Source organism: Ochotona princeps, chromosome 20 (genome assembly GCF_030435755.1).
Source record: "Ochotona princeps isolate mOchPri1 chromosome 20, mOchPri1.hap1, whole genome shotgun sequence".
Lineage (NCBI taxonomy): Eukaryota > Metazoa > Chordata > Mammalia > Lagomorpha > Ochotonidae > Ochotona > Ochotona princeps.
In genome coordinates this window covers 36380967-36405010 of record NC_080851.1, presented here as the reverse complement: position 1 = coordinate 36405010, position 24044 = coordinate 36380967, and the positions used below count along the sequence as shown (strand labels likewise).

Below are 24044 nucleotides of genomic sequence, written 5' to 3'. Positions count from 1 at the left end.
TTCCATTCAGCTCCCTGCTTGCAGCCTGGGAAAGCAGTCGAAGTCGAACTAAAACCTGGGGACCTGCAGCCCCTGTGGGAGACTCAGAAGAGACTCCTGGCTCCTGACTTCAGATTGGCTCAGCTTTGGCCATTGCTGCCACTTAGGGAATGAGTCAGCAGATGGAAGACTTTCCTCTCTTTCGCTCTTGCTCTCTGTGTGTCTGGTTTTCTAATAAACATACAATAAATCTTAAAAAAAAATCACATAAGTTATTAGCATTGCTCCATTTTTATGTCTGATAGGGCTATTTAGTTGGACCATATATCAAAAAAGTGTTCTCAGAACCAAAAGACAGTATTGCTGCATGTCAGACACAGTCAAGGAGATCTTCATGTGCTTATTCTAAGTCGTGAGCAATCCATTTGCAACATGAAGCTAAAATAGGAACAGTCATTTCTAAATCAAAGAAATTGTCTCATTAAAAAATATTTACACAGATATTGTTCAGTTCTAACAATACGTTTTAAGAATCAACCATGGAAAATCATTCAGAGAAAATCTGATTTTTCAATCTATTGTATATTGAAAATTACTTAAGGGCTGGCAAATACATTATGAAAGACAAAAAAATTTAAGAATTATATTTGCTGCTATTTGTGGAGGATTATAAAATGCAAGTCATATGCTTATTTTAAAAAAAATGCCTGGAACAGCATGTGTTTGCTCTAGGAAAAATACACAATGTCATTAACCCAGGGAATGAGGGCAAGTCTTTAAAACGCAGCAGTTCTTGAGCTTGCCTGCGTGTTGTTCATGTGTCAGCCACGTAGTTCTTAACTTCATACATTGTGGTATCCGTGATGAACTTCTCATCTCCATCAAACCCCCTTCTGTTCTGCCAGGTGAAGGCCAGAGCAGCGCTCTCCAGGGATCCATTGGCTCCTCTCAGGGGATTTGTACGGGGCAAACCATTCTTATCATGATCTGAGGGGTTCCTTGCTTTGTCTCGTTCTTATTGCCTCAAGAGTGGGCAGCAATGTGATCCCAAAGTGCAAGTGACATGGGAGCAGAAAAGCGAAAGCAAAGTTGATGATCCAGCTGCTTTCAACAGAGCCAGGCACAACAGAAACGTGCAGAGATGCCCTGGAATGCCATCCTTGGAACAGCTTTGCTGTATTCCTGAAACGGTGATCTTTTCCTGAAATGGGTTCTTGTTGCTACCACCCTGGGATGACTGCCGTTTTAGTCCTGAGGGGAAGCACTGCGTGCTGGTGTTCTGCTGGTTCTGCAGGCGCACATGTGAATGACGGCTCCCAGGAAGGGAGAGGGATGGGCCTTGCCAGCACCTGCTCTTCAGCATGGACCTCGGCGTTGCAGCCTCAGTGCCTTCCTCCGCAGAGGCAGGCGTGACGTTCTTGCGCAGCTGCCTCTTCGCTACACGCTGCAGCCCCGTGGTGTGGCAAGGCTGTGGTGATATCCAGCTTACTTGCATTTCTGGCCCTTCCAGTTACACAGCCATAGGAGACACTCTCCTAAGACATCTGGACTCCAGGGCTCCACTCCAGCTGGCGAGAAAGCGACCCTGCACAAGCGCTCCAGGATGGTCTGGTCGGAAAGCCCCTGGCTGTCAAAGCCGTGAGGCCGCTTCACACCACCCATTCTCCCAGCTTCATCCGCGCTCTATATGTTCTCAAACCCCCACCATTTTACCATTTTCTGTTTTACATTCTTAGACATAATGGGGGTGACATTTCTGTTCTTCTGAGTGAATGGAGACTGACACGATCAGCAAGAGGTATGAATGTATTTGTCCAGCTATAAAAAGCCATCCATGATGACAGAACCAACTATCTCTATGGTGACAACATTTTGAACTAAGAGAAAAATCAAAACTCTGTTCTAAAGCTCACAGATAAAATAGGTGTAAATGTGTGGATTATAAGCTTAATTGATATTGAATATTTTCTAGACATAACTGCTTTGGACTACATTTTTAAATATTGTTTTCTACCTATACAGACATTGAAAATAGCATTTTCCCCCCAAACAGATTTGGAGATATCTCCTAAAATTATCGCCTAAACATTTGCTTCTAAGACAATTGAGAACGATAAATTCTACTTTCTTAATGCTTTTTTTTAAAAAAATTAATTTTGAAGAAGGCATTTTAGATGACTTACAAATTTGTACTGTAACATTCTAAATATCCCCACAAAGAAGCATTTTTAAGTAACTTTCCATTTGTCGTTGATCACGAGTTGATACTGTTTTAGCTTTGAGGGTTTTTGGTTCTATAAATTTTAAGTGCGTATACTCACCGCCTGAGAGGAGGGCAGGTTTGCTTTTCACCGCTGGACTAGAATGAGGAAATTTGTTGCTAAATGACATGAAAAGGTGTGCAGTGAAATCATCGGGAAGCTCGGCTTCCAGGAACGTCTTCATGAACAGCTTGAAACCTTCAAAATCTATTGTCTGGAAGAAAATTAAACACATATTTTTAAGACTCAGCTAAATATGAAGAGCTATGTTCAGTTTCATTAGTGGCAGAAATGACCCCAAACATTTTTTTAATCTGCATCTATGGGAACAAGGTAAACTACTTGGGGAACAGATTGAATAGTCCTTGGTGGATTGTTGTGATGATGAAATAGACTTATGTATTCTCTGAGGTTGGGCAGCAGGGAAACCAGTATCGCCATGGCCTTGTGATCTCTGCTCTTTGAAGCTCAGTTTCCCTCTGTAAATTGGGAATAATGTCCTCAATTCGACATAGTTGTGGTGCTGATGAAATTAGGTGATTCACGTGGACACAGAGCTACATTCATTCACACACCAGAAATACAGAGAGTGAAAATTCCCCCACGTCTTTTCCCTGGCACTAATGGCCCTTATTTCTTATAAAAGTAGCTAACATTAACATTTCAATTAAACACTAACATCAACTTCCCATACAGAATTTCAAAGAAATCTATTATAGGATTCCTACTCCTCCCCACTTATTATAAAACGGTAAGTGGTAAGCACTCATTTGGAGAGAACTTCTGTGGCTTTGAAAATGTCTATGCCCACTTGGGGAAATGGAGATGAAAGTTGCCTGCTCACTACAAATTCCAAAGAGAGCCTTTCTCAGCGGCCACTTGCAGAGCCTGTTCTGCCAGCACAGAACCTGACTGGTGCCTGGGAACTTGAGGACAAGTGCACAGGTATTTTGGGGACAGACACAGGTGAATGCCATTGTGTTGCATTTGGCTAAAACATTCAATAACCAGAAAAACAATGCTGCTTTCTGGAAGGGAAGTGGAACAAAGGTATATCGAGTTGTATTGGGGGTCTTGAGGAGAGCACCTACAAGGACTAGACTGAGAGAAGAAGCCAGAATGAAGTCACACAGGTCCAGACCAAGGGGGCACAAGAGAAGCTGAGAGAACAAGCCAGAATGAAATAATGTAGTTCCAGACCAAGGGGATACAAGAGAAGATGGGCTTATACACTGGCCTAGACCTGGCCTTTGCTGTACTCATTTTAATGCACTGAGATGAAACTAACAATAGAATAAAAATGACATTAGTCAGGTAGATGTCCTGAGGTTTGCTCAAAATCTAATATTAACTCCATAACTTGCTATTTGACAATAGATAAAATCTGCTTTTCTAGTGTAATAGTATTGAGGAAAAGCTGGTGGAGAAAGATCAACTCTGTATTGTTCTAGAGAAGACTCCAGTGGAACATGTTGTTCAGGGATGTCATTAGGGAAGAGAAAGATATGTGTAGATCACGTCGTGCGCTAATCAAGTATCTAATAAAATCTCAAGCAATCAACTGAAACCAAAAGCTTTACTGAGTGTATTAATAATTCCAAGTCTGCCTACAACTGAACCTCTGCCCGGCCCCTTTAGCTTCCTTCTGCTTGCTCATTCCTACAAAGAGACTGCAGACTTTCACACTGGTGACTGTCAAGAGGCTGTTTTCTGCCACATTGAGTTAATTATCACCATCACAAAATGCAGAAAAAATCTACTAGTAAATATATGGTGAAATCTATGATGAAGATAAAAATATAGAGGATAGCTTTGGACAGGAAAAGAACTTCCAAAAAGCAACAAGCCTTCACAATGGCATCTAATATTACAAAATATGAAGATGCCAAAGACAGCTCAACGTACTCAAAGTTTTGCTTAGAAGGGAAATCTGTAGCAATGGAGGGGCTTCTTAGAGAGGGCTCACTAAGGAGGAGTTACTCACACTCAGTGAGGTAAAGCACCAACAGGAGCTTTCCAAATGCACTAAGCTCACTGCAACAAGCTGATGCTGCGGTAGACTTCCTGTCAAGGAAGCTCATGGGATCAAAGTGTTCATAGGCATTCAGTTGGATGTCACACTAGCTATGCCAGTGCTGCCTCCTATGACTGTCTTTGGAATTTCCTCTTGGGAGGCAGATGACTTGGGAAAATTAGGTTCTAAAACTACTTAACTATGGCATTTCAGTTATGTTTATGTGCCACAAATTTTTTTCATCTGTATCTGCCTCTGGTTTTATCAGAAGGATTTGATTTTCCGCTGTTTTCAAAGCACCATGATATCATTCCACTCATAGTAAGTTCTTTAAGTGGTTAACTCACTAGTATGTTTTAAGCTACTTTTTTGAAAGTGTGTGAGCTAGAGATCTCATTGTCGGTTCTCCCCTAAATGCCACCAGTAGTGGTGGCTGTCCCACCTGGAGAAGGCAAAAGTCAAGATATCTATCTAAATCACGCATGTGGAGGGACTGGACTACTTGAGTCGCTATCTGCTGGCTTCCAAGATGTGCATTGACAGGGAGCCTAGAATCAGAAGCAGAGCCAAAGCTGGAACCCGGGCATCAGATACAGGATGCAGACCTCCTTCGGTAGTGCCTCAATCACTGAGCCAAATGCTCAACCCCAAAGAAACAGTATGTATGTTCAAATAAACACTATGGCTGTTCAGAATGCCAAACAACATTTGAAGAGTAAATCTGAAGGCTCCCTTAAGTTGTAGCTATTCACATGCCTTTAATAGGTCATTGTTTGGTTCATTGTCATTGCTATTCTAGAAGCAGAAAGTGGTAAAAACTACCGAAGGCTGTTTTTTTTTTTTTCACATGGACTTCCTTTGGGGATAATTGATACCTAGAAATACAAGAAGCATCAATGAACAGAAACAAAAGCAAGGACTCACAAGAAAATACGTTTGCTTTCAATTCCAACACCTTCATGTGTCACCTGATAGAAAAAGCCATTTATCAGCTGTTTGAACTGCCAACCTGCAAGTGTGTCCACTTCACAGTGCACTGTTTAAGTCATCTAGAAGGCCCTAGATATTGATGTCCATGGTATAATGATGGAAACCAGCCAGCCCTGAATAGATGAAGCTGGATGTTTTAAATCCCCCCATGAAGCAGTAAGTCCCCCTTGACCTTCCTCTCACTCCAGGAAGAATTTCTGAACATTCACAAGTGTCCTTGCTCAGTCTTGTTCAGCAAGTATGAGAATCTCACTTGCTGACAGCTCCAAGCTTTAATTTCTTCCATATAAAGTGATGCGTGAGATTGTCCAAAAGTAATAATAATAAAGATATAGCCTTGCTATCACACACATTGCACATAAAATGAATGAGCTGAACAGAAAGAGTAACTGAAAGGAAGCTTTGATCCAGATTAAATGAGTGCTTTATCACCTTTCTTTGCCTTTTTTTTTTTTTTTTGGTCTAGAAAACTGTAGAATTGGCTACATTTTCCAAAGGAAAACTTCAGATTCTATGTGTCTCAACTACCTGGCTATATTCATACTGTATCAGGAAACCCCGAAAATTATGGCTTTCAGAAAGCAAGAATGTAGAAACAAACATCTTACTTCAAAAAAATAAAAACCTATGAGAGTTTTAAAAGTGTAATAAAGTTTTCTTCAGTTAAATGCTTCCTACAAATGGTGTCAGATTATTCATCGTTGGAATTCTACTGACAAGGCAAATTTCTGTCTCCCTGTTTGGAAGCACAAATCCCCCCCCCCCTTTTCTTCCATTTTCTGTCATTACACAGAGCTTACCATGTGACAAAACCCAGCAGCCTTTCTAGCCAAAAACATGCTGTCTCAGTGTTTCTAATTCACAGAGGAGCTGTTCTCTGATGCCTTTCCCAGCGCACCCTGCTTCTTTTCGTTGGTAAAGCATTTTCTATTTCCCTGATTTCTATGTTTTCCAAATTAATAGACATTTTGGGAAAATGACCGTTCTCAATCTACACATTCTCCTTATCTTCTGACATAACATCCATTTCCTACATTTGGTATCAGCTTTTCTTGCTGTCATTAGAATTGTGTTTTGACTATTGCGATTTTAAATAGAATGACATCATTCGTATGCACCTCAGTGGAAATAGTGACGGAGCCTGGGTCAGACCCAGCTGAATGAGTGTTCAAGGATCGAATTGCGGGGAAGTTTCACACACACACACAAATGTTGAAAATTTTCAGAAGTGCTTTTCCTTTTTTTTTTTTTTTTTTTTTTTTGCTTAAGAAGCATCCACTGCCTATTTAGGGAAATAACAGGATCTGGAAAGAGTGCAGACTGCGGGAGTTGCTCTGATGTGGCTGCCAGGTTGGCAGACATCCAAACCGCATTTCTACGCCTTTCATGATTTTATCTGACCATCTGGGCCCTTTGTTTTCCAATCCCCTTCAACTAAAGAAATAACACAAATTATTCATCTCTGGGGATGCAAACTGAATGAAAGCAATTGTCTCCATTCTATTTCATTTCCTCAGGCAGCGTTGTTTTGGGAATTTCCCGCATTGAGAGTGTTTGGTGAGCACCCACTGTGTGCCCAGCTCTGCTCAGGAGGTCGGTGTCAAGACATCCCAGGAATGCATGGATCCTGCTATCAGGGAGCTTGGTGTCCCAAGGAGGCACAAAGCTACACCACAAAGGTGCTGCTCATGGAGTGCCTCATGACATTTAAATGCACAGAGCCATTTTACAAGGATGTAGGGATGCATTTGAGCGTCATGTGCTTTGCCATGTTCAACCAGGTAATCATGAAATCAGGAAAGCGCTCAAGGTGATAAGCGAGGAAGTTCTACACCTGTTTCGAGAAAGACCATTCCAGAAAGAAGGCAGCAAGTGCAGACAGCTAGAAGTGTACCAGTTGCTCCAGGTGTAGAGGATTTCCTCTGGGAGCAGACATACAGGATGACACAAGTTCAGAGGATGACGAGCACCAGGTAGGATACTAGGTTAGTGAGACTCAGAGCTTCCTCTTTAAAGAATTATTTATTCACCTGAAAGATAGAGCATCAAAAATTCATGGAAGGACACAGTAAGAGATTATCTATCTGCTGCTTCCCTCCCCACATAGCTGCAACGATCATGAGCTGAAGTTAGGAGCCGCGAATGCTGTCTGGTCTCCCCCAAGGGTGGCAGGGCCTGACTTTGAACCATCATCTCCTTGCCTTCCCTGCTGCCTGAGCAAGAAGCTGCATCAGGACAGAGCAGCTGTGGGACTGGAACCACAACCCGGTATCTGCTGCCATCTTCCAAAGCCACAGCTTCAACCAGTCCGGGACAAAGCCGGCCTCGGAGTGGTGGAGTCATTAGAAATGTCATTAGAGGGTTTTTGGCAGAATCCCACATGATCTTTTTTCACATCTTAACGGAATCATGTGATCAAAACAACGTTCCTTTATATCAGACCAAAGGTAGTTCGCAAAAAGTGCTGATCAGGTGCCTGTATCTGTGAAGTACTGTGTTAACTAATAAGCCTAAGAACTGAATGAAATGAGCTCGGTTAGCTATCTTATAAACTAGTTTCCAGTGCGCTTTCCCTATTTCTGTTGCGACATTTCCTTCGAAAGCATAGAATCAGTTACTTATGCTGGTTGGAAATTAATATGAATGTCATTGTGACAAGTGTACTTCAGAAAGGTTGTGGAAATGAAATGAAAAGATTTTATTTCGGTGCAAGGAAACATTGAAATCCATGGTCAGTTAATACATAGAATGTATTTTCATGGAATTTAAAAAATCCTTGTATATTCAGTATGTATATGGATACACATATATGCTTAGGCATATACGTGCATATGTATTATATACATGTGAACTTACGCACACAACTATACTTACACACATATACATAGTTTCACATGTAATTTTAATGGTTATCTGTTTCAAACCATTCTTCATTTGCATATTCACTTGTAAAGAAAGTTTCCAGAGGAGATACTTTGAATGCAGATGTGTGTGGACAGACGCACAGGAGGACTTTTTCTTCCCTCTTAGACTGTAAGAGCCAACATGACATTTCACCACCAAAGGTTAATGCCATTTCTTTATGTGTAAGCCTTCATCATGTATGTGCGGTAAGAGCGATTTCCTACTCTCTCTTGCAGGAGAGAAATTTGGTTCAGGGAAATGATAAGTAGGGTTATATTTAAATAGATGAATTACAAAAGCTTCTCAGCAGGAACATAGTCCTTCACTAAATAAAACTGAATTATGATTGTTTCAATATATGCTAATTATGTTTACATATTTAATATTTTAGTAGAGCAAACAAGGCTAAATTGACATATTTAAATATGAGCATTGTTTTTGGTCAAGCAAAAGTTTCAGATATTTCCTACCCTGTAAGTTCTGTCCTTCTGAAGTGATCAATGCCTAGATCAGGCAGGTTGGTATTGAAAGAAACATAAGCATGGGGAGGAATGAAACAGCTAACATATAGCAGATTTTACAACCGGGCCACATCGCTGACTCATCAATTCTAGGATTGATGGATTCCCTGAGCGGGGAGGACATTTTGCCTGACAGCTAAGATTCTTGCATCACCTTTTAGGATATTAGTTTAATATCAACTCTGTCTCGTGCTTCCAGCTTCTATACAACACAGACCCTGGGAACTTGCAACTCATTTGGGAGAACTGGATCGAGTCCTAACTCCAACATGGCCCTGTTCTAGGCAGAGCCACTGTGGACAGTTGGGAAGTGCCCTAACATAAGGGAGTTCTCTTTGATTGTATGTACCTTTGTCTCTTTCTGTCTTTCAAATCACAGAAAGAATATCCTGAATTGACATAAAAAAAAAAAAAGAAGAAAATGGAAACACTACTCTCTTGATTTGATAATTTGATGCTATACATACGTAGAAATACTATATTCTATCCCAGAAATTGTGCAGGTATCACATCATGTTAAAAAAATGTTTTAAAAATACCCCAACAATGCATAAAAAATAAAGAAATCCGAGAATTGACACATTTTCTTGGCCATTTACAAACTAGATTTACAAGTTTGATATCTCGTGATATCAGAGGTCATATAGCCTACCTCTGTTCCCTCACAAAACCAGAAAAAAACCCAGCATAATACAACGCAACAACATATTTAAATCAGTAACTTATCCCCATAGTGAATGTATTTCTGTTTCTGTATCTTTATGGTCTATGGAGGTATTTTTATTCCATCTTCCTTCAGAAAGCCTTTACTCTTTTCTATAACATTTAAAGTTAAGAAATCACATTATTATACCTAAATGGAAACAAGATGCTACAGATTTTATTAAAATATGAGCTGCATATAACAGAGTCACTGTATAGACATTGTTGTATTTTGGAACCTGAAGTATGGATTTTAAATATTTGTCATTGCTTGTTTAAGCCTCAAATAACCCACTAATTAGATGCTAATATTGCTTCTATTTATAAACAAAGAAGCCGATGCTCAGAAAAAAGAACAGATTGAATTATCCTGCATCAAACGCTCCTGATCGCCCAAGGGACCTAAATAATTTCTAGCTTTATTGTATATTATGCTATAGTTAATCAAAGCACAATTTAACACACAGATTCCCCAGCATTCACAGACAGTGTCAGTTAATTTGTCACTATTTCCTGGGTATTCAGTGTATAAAAACAATGTGTTAATAAGTCTGACTGTTGAGAAAAATTATATAGACCAAATGAAATACAAAAATACGTAGTATTAGTAGCACTGTCCAGGTCCCAGGTTTGAAAACTTCTGGACCTTGTTTCAATTATTGTAACATCCTAAGGCAATCGTACTTTGACCTGTACATCTGCAGCCTGCTGAATGTTTGTGCTCAGTCTCCATCATGACCCATAGTATCATCCAGCTTTCTTTTCTTGCTTACAGTGCTGCACTAATCAGACCCAGTCTTCTATTCAAACCTATTGTTAGCTTACTTCAGTTTACCTTAAAATATTGTGATCTCTTTTTATCGCAAAATAACTGAGCATTTTTCAATATGCTAAGCACGTCTCTGCTAAAACACCCAGATGGATTTCCTGCTAGTATCTTTCAGCTGTTGTCTACTCAAAAAGCGGAAGTATGGATTTTATTTTATGTTCCTAATATGAAAATTTATTTTAAATTGTATTGGGCGTTGGTAGAGTAGTTTGCAACCTGAGGAGCCCAACATCTTGTTTTTTCTGTAATGTCTTTTCAACTTCTGTATAGATTATTTAATAAATTCCACAAAAAATGAAAGGACAAACAAGGTATATAAAATATTACTAACTTATTTTCCTATTGCACTTATATTCTTTGTTACATAATCTCATTTTAAGTCAAGAAAATAAACGTCAAGGTAAAACTGTATTTTTATGTCCCAAATATTTGCCTGCTTTTTTATTTCTGCACGATTATTATACTAGACATGAGGAGAAATAGAGAACGTTGACCTATCTATTCTGAAAGGTACCACCTACAGACCCAAAACAATCAATGTAGTTCTGAAGGTAGAAGAAGATGTGGCAGGTGTTCACTCTCAAACTGTGAAAAATTTTAACAAATACAATGCTTTTTGTTCTTATTGAGGCATGCGAATTCTGAAATTAGCTACATTTAATTGGTTTAATTATAACGAATCTAACAATGACCTATGAAAATTCGTCTTCTCAATTTGTTGGACATGATTCCTTTCCACGTTAGAGCAATTTTACGCTAGATCACAAACACTGAGAGAAGATATTGAAAGGAAAAGCATTGTACATTCCAAGACAAGGCAGCAGACTGTCCATAGCAAATTGATAGCATGCCAGTTGGATAGCCATGTGTTCACTGCAGTCTGGCGATGCACTTTCAAAACTTCTGGCTGTAGGTTTGAAAGAAAGGAAAAGTGTAGAACATTTTTGGTGGTAGTGGGAAAGAGAAGGAGAATGGCTGCTTAGCTTCGCCTGGTCCTTCTGCTTCTTGTCACCCAGCTGTTCCAGCACTGTGCAGTTGGAGGAGCTGGAGCAACTACAACAGACAACAGCTTTGCCCCTCCTCGCCCCCCACCAGACTGTACATGGGAGTGCAGGGGAAGCAAGTCTTCTCATGTCCCTGCTCCTGCCACACAGCAGAAAGAAAATGAAGCCTACAGAAAGACCGAGGCTGCCTCTCTGGCTTTCCACATTCACCGGTGTTACCTGCTGCAAAACTTCCATGTGAATGAAGCAACATTCGCTGCTTGGAATATTACCACAATCACTATCTCTAACCATTACTGCAATGTCTATGATGTGCCAGGAGCACAGCTAATTATTTCATAACCAGAGAAGATTCGGTTCACTCAGAGCCTAAGACCACATTTTTTTGTTATACTTCCCATTTGATATATTGAATGGGAAAGGTTGAATCTGATTCCTAATGATAATTATCACTTATACTACATGGGGATTTTATCATTATTAGTGATCATGCATGTCAATATCCTCGTGAAAAGTCTTTAAAATATGGCATTAAACAGAAGCACTGCAAAACCTAGTCTGACCTACATGCCTTAGTAAGGAGTGAAATGAATCCATTTGTATTCATATAAAGGATATAAGACAACTCTGCAAAGAACAAGTACAAAGAAAAGTGATGCTCAGAGAGCTTTGAAGGTGGAACACAACCTTAGCCCCGTGGTCATCTACTGATAGGAAACATGTACGTGGACAATCCTTGGAAAACACTCCTAGAGAAGGCAGATGTAGCAGGAGCACCTGTGTGATCTTAGAGCCCGCTTTGTCTGTCCTCAGCTTGGCTCGGTCTTTCATTCTGTGGTGATAGCTTGTCACTGGGAAACGTGCACATGGCACATAACCTGTGCAAGGGGATGAAAACAAGTGCTAATCTGCTGTTTGAAGAACATCTAGATGCTGTTACCAGTGTTGTCAGACATGCAGGTGGAGGTTGTACCAAAAGGTGCATTTGCTCAGTGAGGGTGCTCCAAAATTGCTGTTTCGTAACGAATGCCTGGAAACCCGTGTTCACAGAAGCAATCGTTTACTCATGTATCCTAAAACACGTGCAGTCGATATATATGGTGACCTAACAATTTTCACAATGAAAGAGTTTTATGGATTTAGGTAACTTTTACATATTTGATAAGAAATTAAGACAATTAATGTAACTGCTAAAACGATATATCCATTTAGAATACCCAAAATAAGCTGCGATAATATATATTCACCTGAACTATAGATCTGAAATATGGCTTACAGAATGGCATGTGCTAAGCCAGGATGCATTATTCTTTATTGGCAGGAAGGCAAAAATCAGTAAATTTTCCGTTAGGTTTCTGTCAAAGATTCTGACATAGGACTATATACACACACAAATAAACAAAGCAGACATGCCTTCTTGCATCTTAAATGCGACTTTCAATAACCCATTAAGATTAATAAATTAAGACTTTGCTTCAATTTTGTTAGTACAGCCAGGTGAAATTACAAAATTAGGTCACAGGTTCAACAGAATGAAAAGCTGCAGTGTGAATCCTGTTTGATTTAACATAACTCCAGCTACTTCATGGACTGTCACACTGACTTGATTAAAATTTTGTCGTATTTGACTTCAACTTTAACCTTACAAGTAAGAGAGAGAAGCTTGCATATAGGAATCTTACTGGTACAATGGCACATAGCGCAGTGATATGGAGGAGAAATTTATAGCTCATATCAGAAAAGAGAGAGAAAAGACAGATTGTAATAGAAAAGAAAATGTCTTACTTGGTTAAGAATGTCTTGTTTCTGTGCATGCAAGGAAAGAAAGAATACATGTGTTAATGTAAGATAACGTATACCTATTAGCTCATAGCTCTGATAATTTAACTAGAAGTTTACAGATTGATTTTAAAACATACCCTTGATCCATGGGCCTCACAAGTAGGTCCAAAAACAGCAGCAGCAGTACAAATTGGTAAATTGAGAGAAATGAAAGTCATTGAGCCCCCTCCCAGGGTCACTGAATTAGAAATCGGAGTTGGCGGAAAGGCAGGCAGCACAGCGCATCGCAACCCCAGGTGGACCTCATTTATGCTAAAGCTGGTGATCCAATAACTAGATCAATATTGGTGCATAATCATGAAATCGGTCTGGCTGATATGAGAAAAATTCAATGGATATGATATACAGTATGATTAAAATTCTTCAACAATGATTAATGAAGATATACTGTGCATAAGCTATGAGAGTATGAATACTTACTCCTCAATCTTAACGTTTCTTTATAACACTTTCGACCTCCCCTCATATTTTTAACATTAGCTAAATCTGTATTCCTATTCCTAAATCTGTGACTTTCTTCCATTTTTTTTTCCAGATGTCAGAGAAACAATTTGGAATGGAGTTTGAAATCTAAGACCCTTCTTTCCTCAAGCTGCATGCAATGTTTTTTTCTCATACATCAATTTCCACTACTTACATAAAAGTAAGACTATATTCTTTCACCGCAAATCTCTCAGAAAAATTAAATCTCTGCCACAGAAGAATTGTGATCATACTCCTAACATTCTATTACTCACATGAGATTGGCTACGAACTGATAGGAGTCCTTTACTGTTCTTGGCAGAGGCTGGTTGTAATTCTGTGTAGTGAGATATCCACACCTGGTACTTCAGCAAGGACATGCCATAGCTTCTACTTCCGCCTTTATAGTTCTATCTGCTGGGGCTTCGTTTTTGAACTAGAGCTTGGACAATTGACATCAAGAGCAAAGGTTTGCATCTTCTGACTAAGGTTATGAGGAAAGAGAGTTCAGTGTGGTTGGTATCATAAGATTAGCTGGGCAATCTTTGAAAATTCTTTTTAATTTTCTTAAAACAAGTTTCATTATTCAAAATCTTTGTAACCTGAAGACTTTCTCTTTGTTACATAGAATCTTAAAGGCTATTCTTAAGATTATTCTTCAAATCTAGGAACAGTCACCACATGGTCTTTCAAAGATAGAAATTTAAAAATGAATGATTGCTACACATTTTACATTTTATCATAATAAATTTGGGCTATATCTTCTTTTATTTTATATGAAAATTTTAAATTCAGCAATTCTAGAGCATCTGAAGCAAAATTATATATACCATTAAGGCAGCTTCATTCTGTAGAAGAAAATCGAAGCAGGTGAAAGGTAGTTTATTCTGTTTTCAAAAATGTATTTCATAGGATGATACTTGTTATGTTCACTTTAAAAACAAAGGAATCCTAACTTCCAACTTCTGTTGTGCAATTGAACATCTATTGGCAGCCTCTCACTTCAACTTGACTGGTTGGTAGAGACTAATATTTTCATTTGCAAATTGACGGTAGGAATCTTCCAGTCTTGGGTATTTTTTTTGTTTTGTTTTTGAGAAATTAGATGGGGTGACATATTGAAAACAACCTCCAATGATTAAATCTTTCATTCTCCACTTTGGATGTCTAGTTACTCATTGTTGGCTTTCAAAAGTACATACTAAATGTTTAAAAAGAGTGCTAGCAACTTCACATTTTTCTTTTGAAGGAAAACATCAATACTAAACTCAGAGAGTTTGCTAGTTTCAAATTGCGCTTTTGTAATCATGGGATTATGTGTTATTCAACTTTCCATCACTTTAATAATGCATCTTGTCAGTAAAACTTTACATTTGTGAGGATGACATTACTGAAATGCCTAGATCCATGGACCCATGGATCTACTAGCTATCATTGTAAATCTCTAGCAGTTATCTCAATCAATCCACCATTTAATTTGGTAATCTTCATGACATAGATGATATTTGCCAAACTACATCTGAGGGTATTTTTAGAAATTATTGAAGAAAAAGGCTGCTTTGTAAATACAGCCACAGTTCAACTGAATGTTCAGCCAGCAGCTACCTTTAGGGAAAAAAAATTTGGTTAATCTTTGTGTAAATTAGACAATATGTGTGTTCAAACACTATTGGGAAGGCAAATATGAATTCTCTATTTGTTCTTCTTGCATCTCCGTGCAATTGTCATCTTTATTTTTTCCATTCTGCTTTTTCACCTTGAAGTGTTCAGTTTTGCATGTTTTTCTGCCAGTGTATTTTTTTTTCACTTTGCAACATACAGGAAAATCAAACAAGAGATGGCTAGACATGTTTGATATGTATATGTGCAAACATACATATTTACGTAAATGATTTCTAGGCACTATATATCATTTTTGAAAAAAGTCATAGGTTCAAAATTTCTAGGGAGTATGTTTTATAATGTAGAAAGAATAAAAGATGTGATATGAAAGATAGTTAACAATGTTAATTATTGACTGGATATCACAAACTATATGCTTGCATTGAGATTGAAATTTAGAGATTGATTTGTGACAACTAAAGTGAAGTTCTATACATTCCAGAAAATAAAATATTCATAGGTAATCAAGAACTGTTCCCATGTAAACATGCAAAGACAAAATGACAATGATAACAATGACACATTTACTCAACAAACAGATCTGTGTAGAGGATTCAACCAGAGAAGATCTGTTTTTGCTCCAGTGCAGCCAAGTGTCACTCACAGAAGCTTCAAATGAACTAATAGTAATGAAGGGCAAACTTCAAAAAGCAGCATCTCTCAGCTGGTATCGGACAGAGGGTAGTGTGAGCGATTAGAAAGGGAATGCCATTCTTCCAAGCACGGCGTACAAAAGTAATTGACAGAGCATGCACAGAATTTTTGGGTTCAGCACATCTGCAGGTAATTGGCTGAGCATAGAGAAGAGAAAAAAATGCCACTTTTCATCCATGATGGGCCCTTAAGATGACAATCTGGACATCCTTCACAATGGCTTTCAATGATCTAGCGAAAAGTACTTTGAATGGAGTGACTAACCCCATTGCCCCGAACCAAAGCCTGCTTCAGATTGAAATGTTTAAGTCACAGAGTAGGAGCATGTCATTTGCCATCTCCTCTCCATCCAATCCTGCCTCCTAATTTCTGGGAACAGCATCTTGCACTATATTTAAATGATCTGTACTCTTTCGAGCACATACTAAGGAAGTGTTATTTTCATTAGTAATATGATCTGAATGAAAAGTAGTGCGAATTGCATTTCATTATTAGTGTTTCTTGATATGAAACAAATGGAATATATATATGTATATGCAACTTGCATGTAGAAACATCTGCATACATATATAAATATGTATAGGCATATATATACATATTTCCAACCTCCCCACTAAAAGACACCTCCACCAAACACATGAACAAAACTGATATAAAGAAATAAGAATTTTTACCCCTTCAGGATTATACTTTGCAAGCACACCATTACCGTGGAATTCTTCAAGAACATCTTTTAATTTCTTTGTAGAATCTGTAAGAAACAGAAAAACATACAACTGTTTTACGTATGCCTAGTATGCTAGTATAGCCCAGTCCAGAGACAAATGCCTCCTAAAATGTACATAATTACCGATGGAAACTAAATTTTAAAATCATATAAGATTCCTTTTGTTGGGGCCAGCATGATGGCATTCATGCTAATTCTCTGCCTGCAAGCACCAACATCACGCATGGATGCCAATTCATGTCCCAGCTGCTCTGCTTCCAATGGAGCTCTCTGCTCATGATCTGAGAAAGCAGTAGAGGGTTGCACCTCTGTGGGATACCAGGAAGAAGTTCCGGGCCCACAACTTTAGCACTGGCTGTTGTAGCCATTTGGGAAATGAACCACTGATTGGAAGATCTCTCTCCTCTCTCTGCTAAAAAAAACAAAAATCTGCTATTCAAATGAAAATAAATAAATCTTTAAAAAAAGAAATGTCTTTTCTTGTTTATGAAAGGCAATTTAATCTAAAAAATCACAAAGAAATGAAAGGAATAGAAAAAAAGATGTATTTTCCCAAGTGTATTTTGCAAAATGGGCCTTTACTTAGGCTATGAATTAATAAGCAAATAAATAGCTTTTTATGTTTTCCTCTATTATTTGCATAAAACATCTAAATGAGTTAAATCAACAAGTTCAGTTAACAAAAACAGAACATAGGCATTCTTTGCTGGACTTTACAATATGCAATGCATTTTGCACAAAAAATTCATGGACTATTAATTATACCAACACATAACTTAGAAAAATTATGTAACCAAGCATCAATGGCAAACTCATTTAGGGATGAACTATAGATTACAAAATCTTGGAGTTATTTCTGAAAGAACAGGCCCGCTGTATGTAACTCAACACTAAACACTACTTCAAGTAAGAAACGAAGTCTTGAATGCTTCCAGTTCTGTAAAATACTTTTTTTCAAAAGCACTCTAATTTTAGGTCTCATCAGATTATCTGGCGACATGAAAATCTGTGAAATGAAATATAACAATAAATATTTCGAGAATTAAAATTTTACAATATATGACATGCATTTTTGTTAAACAACCTCAAAAGAGCAAGATGTTTGAATTAGATGACAACAAGAGCCATCAAACACAGATGAATCGCCTAAATATTCAGTCAAGTGGGTGGACACTGAGCCAAATGCCCAAAACTATTGAACTACCGATATCTGTGCCATCTATACTATCGGAATAGAAATACAAGTTCTAACATCTAATTGTAACGTTGACTTTTGTAACATTCTGTTGAAAAATTAGCTTTTCTCTTTTAAAGATTTCTGTATTTTTGTTAGACAGTCAGATTTACAGCCAGGAGGAGAGACAGGGAGGAAGAACTTTCAGAGTAAGATCATTCATCTGCTGGTTCACTCCCCAAGTGGCTGCAACAGCTGGAGCTGAGCTGATCTGAAGCCAGGAGCCAGGAGTTTCTTCTGGGTTTTCCATGTGAGTGCAGAATCTCAAAGATTAGGGTCATCCTTTGCTGCTTTCCAAGTCACAAGCAGGGAGATGGAAAGAAAGGGAAGCAGCTGGAGTATGAGCTGGCGTCCATATGGGATCCTGGTGCATGCAAAATGAGGACTCTAGCCACTATGCTACTGTGCCCTGCCCAAAAAGTTAACTCTTAAATAGCCATTGATGGCCCGGTGTGGTAGCCTAGCAGCTGAAGTCCTTGCCTTGCTTGCACTGGGATCCCATATGGATGCCTGTCCTATTTCCGGCTGCCCCCTTCCCATCCAGCTCCCTGCTTGTGGCCTGGGAAAGCAGTCAATGACGGCCAAAGCCTTGGGACCCTGCATCCAAGTGGGAGACCCTGAAGAGCTCCTGGCTTCACATCAGTGCAGGTCTGGCCATTGTGTCCACTTGGGGGCTGAATCATCAGATGAAAGATCTTTATGTCTCTCCTCTTCTCTGTATATCCAATAAACATAAAATAAATCTTTAAAAATATATATGCATTGGGCCAGGGGCGATAGCATAGCAGTTAAAGTTCTAGCCTTGAACGCGCCAGGATCCCATATGGGTGCTGGTTCTTATCCCAGTGGCCCCACTTCCCATCCAGCTCCCTGACTTTGGCCTGGGAAAGTTGAGGATGGCCCAAAGCTTTGGGACCCTACACCTGCATGGAAAACCCACAAGAAGCTTCTGGCTCCTGGTTTCAGATTGGCTCAGCTCCAGCCATTTTGACCACTTGGGGAGTGAGCCCATCGGACGGAATATCTTCCTCTCTGTCTCTCCTCCTCTCTGTATATCTGCCTTTCCAATAAAAATGAATAAATATTTTAAAAAGAATATATATATATATATATATATATACATATTGAGGGCGCCATGCCTGTATTTTGTGTCCTGAACTCTCTCAGATGGAATTTTGCCTTACTTTAAGTTATAAAATCTGTGCATTGATACATGTGTGTATTTGTGCTGGGATTGTATTTTTTACATAAAATTAATTGTGAGAGAAAATTCAGTTAATAAAATTCACTCCTCTTAACTATGTAAGTCCGTGTTTGCAGTGTATTTGTAACGGGTAGCCACTGACGGTCCTGCTGGGGATCTTTCTCACCAACTGGAAAAGGAACCCCACTCTCCTTTCACTTCCCCTGAAGGCCTGGCACGCACTGATCAGTTTGCTGGGTCTACAGTTTGTCAGTCCTAAGCAATTCATGTAAATCCAGTCATAGGATGTTGCCGTTATGACTGGCTTCTTTGCATTCATACACAGCTTTCAAGGGCATTCCACATAGTGCTTGGGCCACCTCCACATTGTGCACGGACCAGTACCTCTTACTTTTCTTAGCAGCATTGTGTTCCACTGTAGAATTAACTATTTCTTTTATTAACCCCCCTATATATACATATATACACATATACATATATATACATATATATATGTATGTGTGTCGTTTTCAGATGTTAATTGTCATTGTTGCTCTAAAGAACTAGCACTGTGATACACTGGAATGCAATGCCAGCATCCCACATAGGTTCTGCTTAGAAATGGCTGCTTTGTTTCCCTTCCAGCTCCCTGCTGCTATGCCTGATAAAGCATCAGAGGCTTGCCCAGCTGCCTGGCACCCACTCACATGAGAGCCCACAATGGGGCTCCTGGAGCCTGGCTTTGATCTGGTGCAATCCCAGCTTCTGTGAAGCAGGGAAGATCTCTCTCCCAACCCCCTCCTCTCTCTCTCTCTTTCTCTCTCTCTCTCTTTCCCTCTGTAACTTTTTCAAATAAAAAAATCTTATTTGAAAGGTAAATTTAAAGAGAGAAAGAGAGACAGAGAGAGAGACTGAGATCTTTCGTCTTTTGATTTATTCCCCAAATGGCCACAGTGGCTGCAGCTGATCAGATCTGAAACCAGGAGTCAGGAGCTTCTTCTGGGCTGTCCATGCCTTTGGGCCATGCCTTTTATGTTTTCCCAGGCCATAGACAGGGAGCTGGATGGGAAGTGAAGCAACCAAGACTAGACACAGCACCCACAGGGATGCTGGCCCTGACAGGAGGAGAATTGGCTTGTTCAGTCACCCTACAGATCCCAGCAAATAAACAAACATTTTAAGAAGAATGTTACTGTGAGCATCCAAGTGTACACATGTTTGCATAAACATATATTCCAATATTCCTGAATGTATGTCTAAGTGTAGAATTGCTTGGTCCTATGGTATTGGTGTACTTAACATTTTGAAGAAGTGCCAAATGGATTTTCACAGACACTGTACCGATTGCAGTGTGTAAGGGTCCAATTTCTCATGAGCTTTGTCAGCATGTGTTTTCTAAGGCTTTTTCTGCAGCCATCCTAGTGGATGTGTGCACTTGCGACAGATTTTTACACATGACAATCTAAATCCTTTGATCATTTCAGTGTCTTGTAGTTGTTGAATTGCTTTAGTCTGCGTGTGTGCATGCTACCTTGAGGTCTGTACAGCTTGCTATATAGTTCTTGTCTAGTTTACACGTTGCTGGCACACTTTCCATCCGCGATCAAAGTTAATTTGTTACGTTGTAAGCCTTACTAGGCTGTAGCATGCCCTAGGGCGGACAAGATATAATTCCATTTTTGCACACCATTTAACTTCACTTTAAAGTTGAAAAATAGAATTGCAATAAATATTGGGATTAAACTGATAGGATCGTCTGCTGAATTACAGGCAATTACAGTAATTGGTTCAACATGGACCTTGTCAGAACTTACACTGCTGCGGGAGACCGGATTGCAAATTACAGAGAGAACCTGAAGCCGATCTCGTATTGCCAAATACTTCTTTGTGGATGTTGGGCCACTATTCTAGGCTGTAAGAAACTCTTCACTTCTTTTTGTTTATGAATTTAAAAGCAGATCATTGTATGCACATAGAAGCACATGCATAGATTCCTGAATATCACCTCTATGTTTCCTTTAGCCATAAGCAGTCTTACGGAAACAAGAAAAGCAGGGAATAATTGGTTTCCTACTTTTTAACTTAAACGGAAGAGAGACAGGAGGAAACAGCATGTGAGAGAGACCCCAGGGCCAGGTCAGAATCGACAACTCAGTCTTTTTCTCCTGGATGGCTGGTAGCAACTCAATTACTTGAGTTTCAGTTTCTACAGCCCATGGCCTACCTCAGGAGGAAGTTGGAGGTGAACTGGATGCCAAATCCACCCTGCTTTCTCTGATGGAGAACAGAAAACTCTTTAACTCCTAGATGGAAAACCTCGTAAAATAATTTATTCTTCATAACTTTCCCGTAGAACTTCAATGACCAAGTCTGAAGAGGGCCTTTTTATTTCAAGTTTTCATAAAAGTGAAATACATTCAGCAATCTTAAGAAAAGGCCTCAGGGAAGATAAAAGCTCTTAAGAATATTTATGTGCTACTTTGCTGTTTTACTGGTCACAGTTTAATATTGGAGCACAGCTAGAAGGGAGATTATGAGCTAAATTAAGAGCCACAAATCTCAAGATGAGATTCCTGTTTTCCATTGCTCTTGATCTGGGACATTTTAAGAAGAATTAATTCACAATCAAATAACTCATCACAAGTTTCACTTCTTCCCTTTCAAGTTCTTAGTTTCCAATTTTAAAATTCTGGTAATTTGGATGTATGAGCCACTCCTTCCTTCTGTTTAGATTGGACACTGGAATATCATGTTGCTCTTCTTTGTCTCAATGACCTTTCCTTCTTAGTGAAATCTATCTGTTTACTTCACTGAATGACAGAGTGACAGAGAGAGGAAGAGCCAGAGATCTTTTCCAGGCTGGTTTGTTCTTCCAAATACTCACGGTCAGCAAGACTAAGAGTCCACAACTAAGAGTCAGTAATTCCATCGGGGTTTCCCACATGAGCGGCAGCAGCCCAAGCCCTTGTACCATCACTCACCTGTCATGTTGCTAGGCACATAAGTAGGAAGTTGGGTAAAAATTGGAACGTCTTAAGCTTAGAACAACCAGGAGTCAAACCAGCATTGTGATATGAAACCCTGAGATGCAAGCTGCAGCTTAACAAACTGCACCACAATGCTGACATTTGCGAAATCTTTCTCAAGCAGGAATGGGGATTTTGTGTTGGAATATAGAGGGCTCCAGGTAACCACAGCTTTCCAACAGAAAGCCCTTATGTGAGCTGCAAGACAGCTTCTTGGGCTCCCAAGTTGCATGAAGTTGCAAAATTTCTTTTTTGCCTTTTTAAATTTTATGTATTTGAAAGGGAGTTATGAGAGAGGGAAGCGCACACACACACCACACACACACACACACACACACACACACACACACAAACACACATCTTCCATCTGTTGATTCACTTCCCAAATACTTGCAACTGTTGAGTTGGGCAAAAGCTAAATTTAGAAAACTGGGAACTAGGTCTGTGTTCCCCCAGGTACTGAAACCTTCATTGCTGCTTCCCAAGAGTAACCATGAGCAGGGATATCCAGTTGAGACTGTGCCTGGGGCTGAGACCCAGGTAGCATGTTATTCTGACGAGGAGTGTGGGCACCCCAGTTGGCATGTTGACTACTACGCTGAGTACCTACCCTGGTCATGAGATGTTTCCACCACCGTGCTCTATATACTTTCATAGGAGAACACGTTTGCCATATATTGTATGTAATTCAGCTGCTTTCTGAGTTTCATCCTATAACCTGATACGGTAAGAATCCTAGTCCCTTTGGTCACACCAGCACTGTATCATGTTCTGTACAAACAACACTGGACTCTTGGAGAGTAAGGACTGAGGCCTAAGTCTGCCCCTTGTGGAAGGACACCAAGGAAGTCAAATCTGGATAAACAGACTGCAGAGAAGACATGGCCTCAGCCATATCTCAGATAATAGCAGACCTTCATGTATGAAATCACGGTGACAGAATCTGGGCTGCTGACAAATTCAGGCTGCCAGCCAAAGCAGCAGGCAGCTGGGAGCTGGGAGATTGGTTTAGTTAACATGTCTGTGTCATGGGATGGAGCTCCAGTGGCCAGGCAGTTTGGCAAGTGACACACAAGGCATTCGGGGACTAGGTAATCAGGTTCAGATAGCTGGCTGAATCTTGGCTCGGGGGTGGTACAGATGTTCAGTGGCAAATACTGGATGTCTTAGGAAGGCAAATGGCCACAATTTGGGTGCAATTCTGCAACAGGGCTAATTCTGGAAATATCTATGCTTGGATGTACGCACGGGGAGTTACTGAAAAGCGGCACATACCACTTTCCTTGGGTAGCACAATTCTCTTCCCAGGGAGTAATTTAATGTTAATAAACATAATAGAAAGAATGAGATCTTTTGGGCTTTCTTGTCCATCACTATCAGAAAGGGAAACATTGCACAGTGTTGATGGGAAAGTAAATTAGTACAGGCATTTTGAATATCAGATGTGTTTTCCTCAAAAATTAGAACTCTCATATGATTCAGAAATCCCACTCTTGAATATACACCCAAAAGGAAATAAAACCGGTCTGTCAAAGAGACAGCTGCACTTTTGTGTTCATTGCAGTACCATGCACAATAGCTCAAAAAGAAAAACAAGCAAGTATCGAGTTGCTGACGACCGGATAAGTAGAGAGTGGTGCATACACACAATGCAAAAACGAGGGGCCAATATATTCAGTGAAACCAAGCAAGAATAGAGAGACGCATCACCTGGTGCCCAATGTATGTGGAGTATAAAAGAAAAGCATCATGTGGTGGCAGGGGACAGAAAAACTGGAAGCAACTGACAAATGAAAGTCAAGTTACAGGTAGATGTAAGCAGCTCTGGGGTTCTACTTCAGATGGGAGTGATTATCATGGTTATTTTAAAACAACAAGCAAGCAAACCAGCTAGAAAGTAGAATTTGGATGTTTTCACATTTGTGGACATTGCACAATGTTTATACATACAGAGAAAAATCATATGACATCCCATTAATATATGCTAGTTTCAGTGTCTGCTGAAATGGTCATTTTGGAATTAAAAAGAAATAATTCTGGCATGACATTG

At 39.5% G+C, this 24044-nt stretch overlaps 1 protein-coding gene across 1 annotated transcript in view; it reads right to left on the bottom strand.

Moving 5' to 3' along the window:
- DGKB (diacylglycerol kinase beta) overlaps positions 1 to 24044 on the bottom strand; it is a 633251-nt gene that overhangs the window by 468494 nt on the left and 140713 nt on the right. The window contains exons 3-4 of the mRNA XM_036493711.2: positions 16499 to 16575; positions 2301 to 2454 (exon numbers count right to left, since the gene is read on the bottom strand). Coding sequence (XP_036349604.2) covers positions 2301 to 2454; positions 16499 to 16575 — 231 coding nt within the window. The remainder of the gene's footprint in view (positions 1 to 2300; positions 2455 to 16498; positions 16576 to 24044) is intronic.